The sequence below is a fragment of the Dama dama genome, chromosome 30 (genome assembly GCF_033118175.1).
Source record: "Dama dama isolate Ldn47 chromosome 30, ASM3311817v1, whole genome shotgun sequence".
NCBI lineage: Eukaryota > Metazoa > Chordata > Mammalia > Artiodactyla > Cervidae > Dama > Dama dama.
In genome coordinates this window covers 72,182,797-72,196,730 of record NC_083710.1, presented here as the reverse complement: position 1 = coordinate 72,196,730, position 13,934 = coordinate 72,182,797, and the positions used below count along the sequence as shown (strand labels likewise).

Below are 13,934 nucleotides of genomic sequence, written 5' to 3'. Positions count from 1 at the left end.
GGAAAATGTTAGATACATTTCTCTGTTATGCTTTTCCACAAAATTCCTATTGTATTTTTTGTTTTTGTTTATTTGCTTTACTATTTATATGTACATAAACAACTTAGTTTATATTGTAACAATAAGTATAAAGAAAATCACCAAGGACCATGAACACATAAGCAGAAATTAAAGAGCTAAGTCATTCCAGAAAGTGTTGGTCTTTTTACTTAAGCAGAAGTAATACCCAAAGGCCAGTGCCCTGATCCTTATGAATAACAACAGTTCCTAATGACTGAGCTTTCCCAAGAACCAGACATGAACACAAACATTATCTCACCCAGTTACATCTTCACAGCAAATCTGTGTGGCAATGATTCCCAGACCTGGTTTAAGGACGAGGACGCTGAAGCCTGGCAGCCAAGTGATGTCATCAAGGCCCCACAGTCATATGAGGCAGAGCAGGAATAAAACTGTGGGTCATGCTGACACTGGCCTACACTCTTAAACATTCCAGCCCTGTCTGCCTCCTGAATGGTTTACTGGGAATCTTTGCACATTGCAAGTTCTCTCCAGGTTCTCTCTCTTTGATCAACCACCACTGTATCTTGGAGACAAAGGCATATAAACTAGAATGTACATGGACACAAAGCTTAGCACTATTTTGTAAGCATGCTCTCTGGAGTGTGTACCTAGAACATGTTCAAAGGAAGGATGGAATCCAAAAGAACAGAACAAAAACATGCTGATGTCAAGGTATGTTTAGTCTTTGCTCAGATGTGCTTCCAAATATTATTGGCAGAGCCAAGAATCATCTAATGTTATTTATTTACAGTTTTTTTGGTTTGTTTGTTTGTTTTTTATTTTTTTTTATTAGTTGGAGGCCAATCACTTCACAGCATTTCAGTGGGTTTTGTCATACATTGATATGAATCAGCCATGGATTTACACGTATTCCCCATCCCGATCCCCACTCCCACCTCCCTCTCCACCCGATTCCCCCGGGTCCTCCCAGTGCACCAGGCTGGAGCACTTGTCTCATGCATCCCACATGGGCTGGTGATCTGTTTCACCATAGATAATATACATGCTGTTCTTTTGAAATATCCCACCCTCACATTCTCCCACAGAGTTCAAAAGTCTGTTCTGTATTTCTGTGTCTCTTTTTCTGTTTTGCATATAGGGTTATCATTACCATCTTTCTAAATTCCATATATATGTGTTAGTATGCTGTAATGTTCTTTATCTTTCTGGCTTACTTCACTCTGTATAATGGGCTCCAGTTTCATCCATCTCATTAGGACTGGTTCAAATGAATTCTTTTTAATGGCTGAGTAATATTCCATGGTGTATATGTACCACAGCTTCCTTATCCATTCATCTGCTGATGGGCATCTAGGTTGCTTCCATGTCCTGGCTATTATAAACAGTGCTGCGATGAACATTGGCGTGCACATGTCTCTTTCAGATCTGGTTTCCTCAGTGTGTATGCCCAGAAGTGGGATTGCTGGGTCATATGGCAGTACTATTTCCAGTTTTTTAAGAAATCTCCACACTGTTTTCCATAGCGGCTGTACTAGTTTGCATTCCCACCAACACTGTAAGAGGGTTCCCTTTTCTCCACACCCTCTCCAGCATTTATTGCTTGTAGACTTTTGGATAGCAGCCATCCTGACTGGCGTGTAATGGTACCTCATTGTGGTTTTGATTTGCATTTCTCTAATAATGAGGGATGTTGAGCATCTTTTCATGTGTTTGTTAGCCATCTGTATGTCTTCTTTGGAGAAATGTCTGTTTAGTTCTTTGGCCCAGTTTTTGATTGGGTCATTTATTTTTCTGGAATTGAGCTGCAGGAGTTGCTTGTATATTTTTGAGATTAATCCTTTGTCTGTTTCTTCATTTGCTATTATTTTCTCCCAATCTGAGGGCTGTCTTTTCACCTTACTTATAGTTTCCTTTGTAGTGCAAAAGCTTTTAAGTTTCATTAGGTCCCATTTGTTTAGTTTTGCTTTTATTTCCAATATTCTGGGAGGTGGGTCATAGAGGATCTTGCTGTGATTTATGTTGGAGAGTGTTTTGCCTATGTTCTCCTCTAGGAATTTTATAGTTTCTGGTCTTACATTTAGATCTTTAATCCATTTTGAGTTTATTTTTGTGTATGGTGTTAGAAAGTGTTCTAGTTTCATTCTTTTACAAGTGGTTGACCAGTTTTCCCAGCATCACTTGTTAAAGAGGTTGTCTTTTTTCCATTGTATATCCTTGCCTCCTTTGTCAAAGATAAGGTGTCCATAGGCTCGTGGATTTATCTCTGGGCTTTCTATTCTGTTCCATTGATCTATATTTCTGTCTTTGTGCCAGTACCATACTGTCTTGATGACTGTGGCTTTGTAGTAGAGTCTGAAGTCAGGCAGGTTGATTCCTCCAGTTCCATTCTTCTTTCTCAAGATTGTTTTGGCTATTCGAGGTTTTTTGTATTTCCATACAAATTGTGAAATTCTTTGGTCTAGTTCTGTGAAAAATACCGTTGGTAGCTTGATAGGGATTGCATTGAATCTATAGACTGCTTTGGGTAGAATAGCCATTTTGACAATATTGATTCTTCCAATCCATGAACACGGTATGTTTCTCCATCTGTTTGTGTCCTCTTTGATTTCTTTCATCAGTGTTTTATAGTTTTCTATGTATAGGTCTTTTGTTTCTTTAGGTAGATATACTCCTAAGTATTTTATTCTTTTTGTTGCAATGGTGAATGGTATTGTTTCCTTAATTTCTCTTTCTGTTTTTTCATTGTTAGTATATAGGAATGCAAGGGATTTCTGTGTGTTAATTTTATATCCTGCAACTTTACTATATTCATTGATTAGCTCTAGTATTTACAGTTATTTTATGTACATATGCATACAACTTTTTCCTATTAAGAAACATTAAATATAATGCAGGGCATGTTTCTAAAGCTTTGCATCCAAGGATATGAAAGGACTTTACAGAATACCCATTATTTCTACTAACTAATCTCACATGGCCATTTGAGAGATGGGTACCATCAAAACATAAAACTTGGGAATCTAAGCTCATTTATTTTCTATTGTAACCACAAGTCATAAATCTAATGGCCAGAGGAAATCTTTAAATATGGGGACTGAATGTGCTAAAAGTTCTTCCCATTTTTCCTGAAAGGGATACCTTTGGAAAAAAATTTTTTTTAATTATGGTAAAATACACATAAAAATTTACTAGATTAACCACTTTAAGTGCACAGTTCAACTTTCTAACACCATACACAAAAATAAACTCAAAATGGATTAAAGATCTAAATGTAAAACCAGAAACTATAAAACTCCTAGAGGAGAACATAGGCAAAACACTCTCCAACATAAATCACAGCAAGATCCTCTATGACCCACCTCCCAGAATATTGGAAATAAAAGCAAAACTAAACAAATGGGGCCTAATGAAACTTAAAAGCTTTTGTACTACAAAGGAAACTATAAGTAAGGTGAAAAGACAGCCCTCAGATTGGGAGAAAATAATAGCAAATGAAGAAACAGACAAAGGATTAATCTCAAAAATATACAAGCAACTCCTGCAGCTCAATTCCAGAAAAATAAATGACCCAATCAAAAACTGGGCCAAAGAACTAAACAGACATTTCTCCAAAGAAGACATACAGATGGCTAACAAACACATGAAAAGATGCTCAACATCACTCATTATTAGAGAAATGCAAATCAAAACCACAATGAGGTACCATTACACGCCAGTCAGGATGGCTGCTATCCAAAAGTCTACAAGCAATAAATGCTGGAGAGGGTGTGGAGAAAAGGGAACCCTCTTACAGTGTTGGTGGGAATGCAAACTAGTACAGCCACTATGGAAAACAGTGTGGAGATTTCTTAAAAAACTGGAAATAGTACTGCCATATGACCCAGCAATCCCACTTCCGGGCATACACACTGAGGAAACCAGATCTGAAAGAGACATGTGCATGCCAATGTTCATCGCAGCACTGTTTATAATAGCCAGGACATGGAAGCAACCTAGATGCCCATCAGCAGATGAATGGATAAGGAAGCTGTGGTACATATACACCATGGAATATTACTCAGCCATTAAAAAGAACTCATTTGAATCAGTTCTAATGAGATGGATGAAACTGGAGCCCATTATACAGAGTGAAGTAAGCCAGAAAGATAAAGAACATTACAGCATACTAACACATATATATGGAATTTAGAAAGATGGTAACAATAACCCTATATGCAAAACAGAAAAAGAGACATAGAAATACAGAACAGACTTTTGAACTCTGTGGGAGAAGGTGAGGGTGGGATATTTCAAAAGAACAGCATGCATATTATCTATGGTGAAACAGATCACCAGCCCAGGTGGGATGCATGAGACACGTGCTCAGGCCTGGTGCACTGGGAAGACCCAGAGGAATCAGGTGGAGAGGGAGGTGGGAGTGGGGATCGGGATGGGGATACATGTAACTCTATGGCTGATTCATATCAATGTATGACAAAACCCACTGAAATGTTGTGAAGTAATTAGCCTCCAACCAATAAAAAAAAAAAAAGTACACAGTTCAGTGATGTTAAATACATTCATACTGTTGTACAGCCATCACAACCACCAGTCACAGATCTCCTTTCATCCTGAAGAACTGAAACTCTGTACCCATTAAACAACAACTCCCCTCTCCTGGCCACTCCTGGCACCCACCATTCTATGTCCTATATCCATGAATTTACTACTTTAGGTAACTCCTATTAGTAGAATCACAGAATATTTGTCCTTTGTGACTGGCTCATTTCACTTAGCTTAATTTTCTCAAAGTTCATCTGTGCTGTAGCACGTGTCAGAATTTTCTTCTCTATTAAGGCTGAGTAATATTCTATTGTATGTATATGCACCACATTTTTTTTGTTGATTCATCTGTCAATGGACCCTTGGGAGCTTCCACCTTTTTGCTGTTGAGAATAATGCTCTTATAACACACATGTTCCAGTATCTCTTCAAGACCTTCCTTCCGATTCTTTTGGGTTTATACTCTAAAGTAGAATTGCTAGGTCATATGATGATTCTATCTTTAACTTTTCACACCAACCAACAAGTTGATTTCCACAGTGGTTGCACTATTTTACATTCCTATCAGCAATGAACAAGGATTCTAATTTTTCTACATCGTTGCCAACACTTGTAATTTTCTTTTTTTTTCTCTCTTTTCTTTGATAACAGACATCTTAAGGGGTGTGAGGTGGCATTTCACTAGAGTCTGAAAAGACTATCTTGGTTTCAAAAGTACTTAGAGTAATTTCAGGTATTTTAGAGGGCATGGGTAGGTAGCAACAGCTGTACCCAAGTCCACATTTGCCTTCCCTTTGGGTGCCATGTTGTACATGCTTCTTAATAAACTGACACTTCAGGGCACATTACACCCACATTCCAGGAAGTACATTTGCCTGGCTTATTCTGTCTCATCTCCTCTCTGTTTCTCATCTCAAGAGGGTATTTTTCTGAGCTTCCTTTTATGGGCAGATGATTACTAAGTATATAAGTAAAAACTCATTGTTTTTGTAAATCAGCAAGTCTGTCAAAGCAGAGGACAGGATGATAGATGAGGACACAAGGCCTATGTTGCCCTTGGCTATATACTTGGAGGATAGTAATTTCTCAGTAAATATCATGGAATTATATTGAGTGAATGAACCACAAGGAATGACAGGAGTGTCTACTGTGCATATAATCCAGTCTCCAAAATTCTCCCTGGAAGTTAAACTACTTTACAAAGAAGAAGAAAAGAGAACAGAATCAGATCCCAGGAAGAGATGGCCAACTCAACACTCCACCATCACAGCAGGCACATGTGGGTCTACATGAAGCACTTCACACTCATTGACCTATTTTGTTCTCACAACAGATTGAGGGAGTGATACTGTTATCTGGCTTGTAAGACAGAGAAAACCAAGGTACATAGAGACAGAATTCTGAGTCCCCTGTTCTTCCTCACTATTCTGTTTTGCCTCCGTGGTGAAAATTATTCATTCATGGCTAAGTTGTCAAAGTCTCCCCAAAGCATCCACATATCCTATAATTCTCAAAGTCCCACAATTTCACACAAAGTTCTCCAAGGAGATAATCACCTTTGAAAAGATGTCCTCATTTCCTACAGCAAAATTACATCTGTAAGACACTTATTAATAAAATTCATATTTCCCTATAAGAACCTCTCCAGCACTAAACAAACAATTTATTCTTCTGTTCTCAGAATTATGTGATTATCAGCGGATAAAACCGTGGAAACTGAGGAAGTCTGAATCAAGAAATCTATCTCAGTAAGTTATTAAATTACATGCACACAAAACCAACAAATGAACAAAAAAAACAAAACCTGCTATGCAATGAAAGTGTCTTTAGAAAATACCTGCTACTAAAAATATGCTCTATTGGGGAAAAAAGGATCCACTCATTCACTTAATTTGAAAAAACAACAATCACATTAAAATCACTTAAACTTAGATATCTTATAAAAAGAACATATGAGAGTGCTCTGCTGTGCATACCTGAAGTGCAACTGACATTTTCTTCCTTAAATCGTGAAGTCCAATACTGGTTGTCAAGATGTCATCAATATAAATGCTACCTTCAGGTTCTGACAATCTAAAAAGGGCAGCAATGAGGGAACTTTTTCCAGCTCCTGTTCTTCCCACGATGCCATACTGTAAAGAGACCCAGGGGGATGAAGAATTAACAGGATGCACAAAACCCAGGAGAACACTGATTGTTGAAGATGAATTTTAAAAGTTCTATTATATATAAAAAGTAGTCCATAAGTTTCTCAAGCATGGCCCTGCAGACATTTTGGACCAGGTAATTCATTGTTGAGGGTCAGGGGCCTGTCCTGTATATTGTAGGATGATTAACAGTAGCTATGAACCCACTAAATACCAGATGCAAGCCCCAAAATTTTGGCAACCAAAAATGACAGAAATTCAGAAATGTCCCTGATTGAGACCACCATCATCCCAAGAATACACAATGTAAACTATAGTGACTTTCATGCCTTCTAAAAATGTCAGGCAATTTTATTCCGATTTCCATGAATAAATGTTTAATACACTGAAAATTGTTTGTTTCTATAATTATCACATAGTACCCATTATGTGGTATGTTATAGGGGGAGACATATATGTGTATAGGGTACATATGTGTGTGTGTATGTGTGTAACTAACATTTGTAAATAAAGAAGGAAGATGACTTAAAAATATGTAACCTGCCTGCAGTGAAAAACCAGCAGTCTCCTAAGTGGTCCATAAGAAGTCAGCTTTTAAATTAGTTTTATTCCCACTCTCTGGGTAATTTGACCTTGAGAATTACATGGGTATTTTTACAGAGATGTCGACAAATCAAGTTAGAAGTGTTATATACAAACAAGTACTGACTTTCTCAGGGATATTATTTATTTAATAGGAATTATTTTTCAGTAGAAAAATGAAATCACAATCTGATATTAAATATATTAATTATATTCTATCTTGAAAGGAAACATCTTCAAATATAAACTGCAGGTCTCAGTCTTGAAAGACAGAGGCCAGTAAACAAAATGTACATAATGAGATCAACAACAACACAAACGATGTTTGCTATTTACACGGGACCTTTCATTGGAGTAGTTCAAAAGGCACTTTATTAATACATTAATACTTACTATTGAACCTTGGGAAAACACATGTCAGGTGTCAGTCTATTTATTAAAACCAAAGCAGGGAGAAATTAAATACACTAACAGTAAGATTAAAGAACAAATACAATGTAGGTAAAATGCTGGTGGTTGGTGGTTTAGTCGCTAAGCTGTGTCCAACTATTGCGACTCATGGACCCAGGTTCTTCTGGCCATGGGATTCTCCAGTCAAGAATATTGGAGTGGGTTGCCATTTGCTTCTTCTAGGTAAAATGCTGGTGGGGAATAAAACCTCATTCAAATATATATGCAGAAACTGGCCTTTTTTACCAATGAATTTGTAAGTGAAAGAAAGTATTAGTCGATCAGTCATGTCCAACTCTTTGAAATCCCATGGACAGAAGACCAACAGGCTCCTCTGTCCATGAAATTCTCCAGGCAAGAATATTAGAGTGGGTTGCCATTTCCTACTCCAGGGGATCCTCCTGACCCAGGGATGGAACCTGTGTCTCCTGCGTTGCAGGCAGATTCTTTACCATTTGAGTCACCAGGGAAGCCCAACTGCAAATTCTCTGAAGGAAGCCTTCCAAGAGATGATTTTATCTCTATTTAAAACCTGGAATTGATGAAAGTGTAAGATACACTTGGATCATTTGTAAATCAGTAAAGTTTTAGAACTCATGGCTTTAAAAACATAACAACTAAATCTTTCTGAGCAATATAATCAGAATGCTTGGAACTTTTCATGATTTTTTATTTGAATACCTCTAAAGTTTCAAATCAGTCTGTCAAATCAATCATGGCATTTCAAAAAAGAATTTATCTTTATAGAGATTAAACATAAGAAAAGTGGGTTTAGCTAATTTTATTATCTTATAAAGATAATACAATGACTGTAAGACATTTTGTTGTTGTTCAGTTGCTCAGTTGTATCCGACTCTTTGTGACCCCATGCCAGCTACATGCCAGCTTTCCCTGTCCTTCACTATCTCCTGGAGTTTGCTCAAACTCATGTCCATTGAATCGGTGATGCCACCCAACCATCTCATCCTCTGTCGTCCGCTTCTCCTCCTGACTTCAATCTTTCTCAGCATCAGGGTCTTTTCCAATGAAATGGCTCTTCACATCAGGTGGCCAAAGTATTGGAGCTTCAGCATCAGTTCTTCTAATGAATATTCAGGATTGATCTCCTTTAGGATTGACTGGTTTGATCTTCTTGCAGGCCAAGGGACTCTCAAGAGTCTTCCCAAGCACCCCAGTTCAAAAGCATCAATTCTTCAGTGCCCAGCCTGCTTTATGACCCAACTCTTACATCTGTACATGACTAGTGAAAAAACCATAGCTTTGACTATACGCATCTCTGTTGGCAAAGTAATGTCTGCTTTTTAATATGCTATCTAGGTTTGTCATAGCTTTTATTCCAAGGAGTAAGCGTCTTCTGATTACATGACTGCAGTCACCATCCAGAGTGATTTTGGAGTCTAAGAAAATAAAGTCTATCACTGTTTCCATTGTTTCCCCATCTATTTGCCATGAAGTGATGGGGCCAAATGCCATGATCTTAGTTTTTTGCATGTTGAGTTTTAAGCCAGCTTTTTCACTCTCCTCTTTCACCTTCATCAAGAGGCTCTTTAGTTCCTCTTTGCTTTCTGCCATTTGGGTGGTATCATCTGCATATCTGAGGTTACTAATATTTCTCCTGGCATCTTTATTCCAGCTTGAGCTTCATCCAGCCCAGCATTTCACATGTTGTACTCTGCATGTAAGTTGAATAAGCAGCTTAACAATATACAGTCTTGAAGTACTCCTTTCCTAACTTTGAACCAGTCTGTTGTTCCATGTCTGGTTCTAACTGTTGCTTCTTGATCTGCATACAGGCTTCTCAGGACATTTTGCACCTTATGTTAAACCCTAATTCATATAACACAGATAGGCCATTCTCTGCATGCAGGCAGGTCGTAGTGTGTATATATGTGGCTCATGTGTTCTGTGTAGAGGCAGGCCTCAAAGATATTTTGGATTTGGCTCCAGACCACCTCAACAATGTGAATATCAAAATAAAGCAAGTTATATGAAATTTTTTGTTTGTGCAAATAAAAGTTATGTTTATACTATATTGTAGTCCAATGATATACAATAGCATTATATATAAAAAAATGTATACACCTTAATTGCCAATACTTTATCACTAAAAGAATGCTAACCATCTGAGCATTTGTATGGTAGTAACATTAAAAACCACTGATCACAGTTCAGAATAATACATATAATAATCATTAAATGGTTTAAAATATTGCAAGAATTATCAAAATGTGACAGAGGCATGAAATGAGTATGCTGTAGGAAAAATGGTGCCAATGCACTTGCCTGACAGCATTGCCATAAATGTCCAATTTGTTTTTTGTTTTGGTTTTTTTTTAAAGCATTATCTATGAAGCATGGTAAAACATGTGTGCCTATATTTCTGAGTGTTCTCATATGTAAATCAACACACATTGATCCATCTGTGCAAACAGGAACATTTATAAACTTTGGGTAAATGGACTGAGATATGTAGGGGCACCTAGGACTGCTCATGACCACAGGACTGTGAGTTCCAAACTCCAACGAATAGAACAAAAGCCAGGGGACATTCCTGGCAGTTAAGTGGTTATTTTCTATGCTTCTACTGCAGGAGGCATGGACTTGATCCCTGGCCAGGGAACTAAGATCCCACATGCTGCATGGCCACAAGGCCCCTTAAAAGAAAAAGGCAAGTCAAAGAAAACCTGATTCTGATAATTCCTAGAATTCAGTCATCAAAGCTATAGTCCGAATGTCTTTTCTGGGTAACCAAAGGGTTTTTCCAATTGCCCATGGAGAGTGTCACCAGTATCTGTAAGCTTACATTCTTCAATATAAAGACACTCGGGAGGCTTCCCTGGTGGCTCAGTGGTAAAGAATCTGCCTGCCAATGCAGGAGACGTGGGTTCAATCCCTAGTCCAGGAGAATCCCATACAACGAAGCCCGTGCGCCACAACTATTGAGCCTGCACTCTAGAACCCGGGAACCACAACTACTGAGCCTACGTGCCACAACTGTTGAAGCCTTCACACCCTATAGCCCATGCTCTTAACAAGAGAAGACACCACAGTGAGAAGCCCACACGCGGCAACTAGAGAGAAACCCATACAGCAACAAGGACCCAGCACAGACAAAAATAAATAAAGAAATAAAATTATAAAGACACTTGAAGAAAATCTTCTGTTATTTGCTTTGCAATGGCCCCTTTCTGTTTTTCCAACCAGGTTGGTCTCTGATGATGACACAACTTGTTAGACACTTGCTCCTGGATCTCTCTTCACACATCAAACTCAACATAATTAACACCCAATGCCCCACACAAAACAACCCCTTCATCCATCTTCCCCACTTACTCTCATTACTTCTTTCCCAGGCTCGTAGTGTTTAAAAAACAAATTAAAATAAACTCTTTCCTTAATCATAATCAGTGCAAACAAATTTGAAAAGTAAATAAATGCTAGCTTTACCCCAGTACTCTGAAAAAAAATTCTTAAAATGATGTTTTTACTTTCTAGGCTGCTGTATGTGTTCTTTTTGTTGTTGTTGTATTTCTTTTTGTATGTGTTCTTAAAGACACAAGTTCACATATTTAAACAAAATGGGATTAATTTGAACATACTGTTATGTGTGTTTTCATTTCATATTTCATAAAAATATTTACTTTAATGGTTGCATAATATTATAGTACATGTGATCATTTATTTAACAAATCCTTTACTACTGGATATTTAGGCAACATCAAATAGTTCACTATTATAAATAACTCTGTGCTAAATATCCCTGAAACTATATCTTTGTAAACAACCTTAATCATTTCCTTCACATAAATTCTCAGATGTGGAATTGCTGAGAGTCAAGTATGAACTCCTTGGACAGCAAGTATGAATTCCTTGGACAGTAAGGAGATCCAAACAGTCCATCCTAAAGGAAATCAGTCCTGAATATTCATTGGAAGGGCTGATGCTGAAGCTCCAATACTTTGGCCACCTGACACAAAGAGTCAACTCATTGGAAAAGACCCTGATGCTGGGAATGATTGCAAGCAGGAGAAGGGGACGACAGAGGGTGAGATGGCTGGATGGCATTACTGATACAATGAGCATGAACTTGGTAAAACTCTAGGAGATGGTGAGGGACAGAGAAGCCTGGTCTGTGCAGTCCATGGGGTTGTGAAGAGTCAGACATGACTAGGTGACTGAACAACAACAACGAATGAACATTTTCAGAGGAAGCTGTTAAGCTGCTAACCTACCCTCCACAAGTATAATACCATTTGCTACTCCTACCCATTTCCCTGCATGTTCACAAATCCAGGTGTTGTAGCTTTGTTTTAATTGACATCAATTTGATCCCCAAAAGTGGACTCACTTTTCCAGGATGTCTTGCTGGAGGCATAACAGCTCCTGGCTCCCTGCCCCCTGCACCTGCCCACTCTGGTCCATATACTCTCACTTCTCAGATTAAACTCCCGAATGCCAGCTCAGCACCCAACACTCCACCCCAGGAAGTCTCTTCAACAAAACTAACCTCTCCAACCTTCATGTACAGGAGTCTGTGTCCTTGGCATCACTAGGCAGTGGTGAAGGTTGAATGTAAAAATGTGTGTTACACATTTGGTAGTTCACTTTCCTGAGTGCTTTGCAGGTGTCCAGGTCTTCATGCACTGGATCAGGGCATCATGCTTTTGCTTATGCTGGAGTTTTGCTTATGCTGGTCTTTTGCTTATCCTGGTCTCACCTCCCGGAATGCCTTTCACATGCATTTCCACCTGCTGAAACCCTAACCACACATCACTAAGTCTGTCTCACATGTCTAATTCCTTGGAAATGCTCTCCCTGTGCCCTCATGTGGGCTTGTTTCAACTCTAACAGATGTTATGTCATTTTTTATAAACCTTTATAAAAATTATGACCTCGTTCTATCTTACAAAGCTAATATAGTAATTTTCTTGTTTCTTAACTAGACTGTATACGTTGACATCAGGATCTCTGCTGGACTTGACTTTTTCTTATTTGTATTACCACTGGTGTCCTGAGACAAAGAAACTTCCACTGGGAGCTGAAATTTTTATCAAGGCAGAGAGATTTATGGGAAATCTATTTCCATATTATTTAGGTATAAGATAAATCAGACAGAGACAGACACAGCAGATGGATCCTATAGCTGTAAATACAACTTCAAAAGGCCAACACCTCATTCTCATGGGACAGACAACACCTTCTGCTGCATAAGTGGTTATGGTCATTTTATACCCTATGAAAACGATGACCATTTTTGTCCAAGCATTTACTCTGGGTGCTTTACATGTCTTATCTTGTTTAAGTTGTACATGAACCCCACAGGTTACACCCTTTCACTTCCATTTTGCATAAGAAAAGGTTGAGGCTTAGATAAATTAATCTGTCTGAATATCAGAGCCCATAAGTAGCAGGATGGGACTCAAATCCATGTCTGTTGGCCTCTTTTCCACCTACTGATGGGACTCTTTATCCCCTGGATGGCCTGACAGCTTATCATGTCCCTCTGTGTAGTGAGAACAGAGAAAGTGGGGAGAGGTGTAGTTGCAGTTAAAGGAACAGGCCTACCACAGAGATCTTACGGTCAGAGAATTAATGCATGACGTGGACACAGGCATACATGTGGTGAGTGAGAGCAAAGAGCATACCTGAGGGCAGGTGGACCAGCTGTCAGCAGGAAGAACCAGCAGCCACAGCTGGACTGAGAAAGAAACCTGCAGCTGAGTGGGACACATGATGCCTGGGGAACAGGCCAAACAGACCTCGTACCCTGCTCGGGGCAGCAAGACTCAATTTTTATCCCATCAGATAGTGAAATAGCTACACACACACTGCTGCATGGGGCTGTCTCTGACTCAGGTTCAGGCAGGGCTAAGCCTGTGGGAAATCCCTCCAGTCCCTGCAGAAAGCTGGTGCGTGGAAGGACAGACAGCAGGATGAAAACTGCCTGTAATGAAGACAGACTCCACTGGAAAGATGCAAATAAATAAGGCAGAATCACACAGAATTAGATTATAATGTAAAGATGCAACTTATAGAGCATAAAAGTAAGTAAATCTAGGGGCACAGAACATTCTAGAGCCTCTTGCTCAGTCAGAACAGAGATTTAGGAATTCTTAAATTCAATTTCAAACTGTCAGACATGTCTTGGGAATCACAGGTTATCACTCATCAAAAACTTCCCATCGGAGA

At 38.8% G+C, this 13,934-nt stretch overlaps 1 protein-coding gene across 1 annotated transcript in view; it reads right to left on the bottom strand.

Annotated features, from left to right (window-relative positions):
* The window catches only part of LOC133049360 (ATP-binding cassette sub-family C member 4-like), a 157,117-nt gene that overhangs the window by 32,360 nt on the left and 110,823 nt on the right, over positions 1 to 13,934 (bottom strand). The window contains 2 exon segments of the mRNA XM_061133337.1: positions 6,543 to 6,698; positions 11,944 to 11,973. Of these exon segments, the coding sequence (XP_060989320.1) occupies positions 6,543 to 6,698; positions 11,944 to 11,973 (186 nt within the window).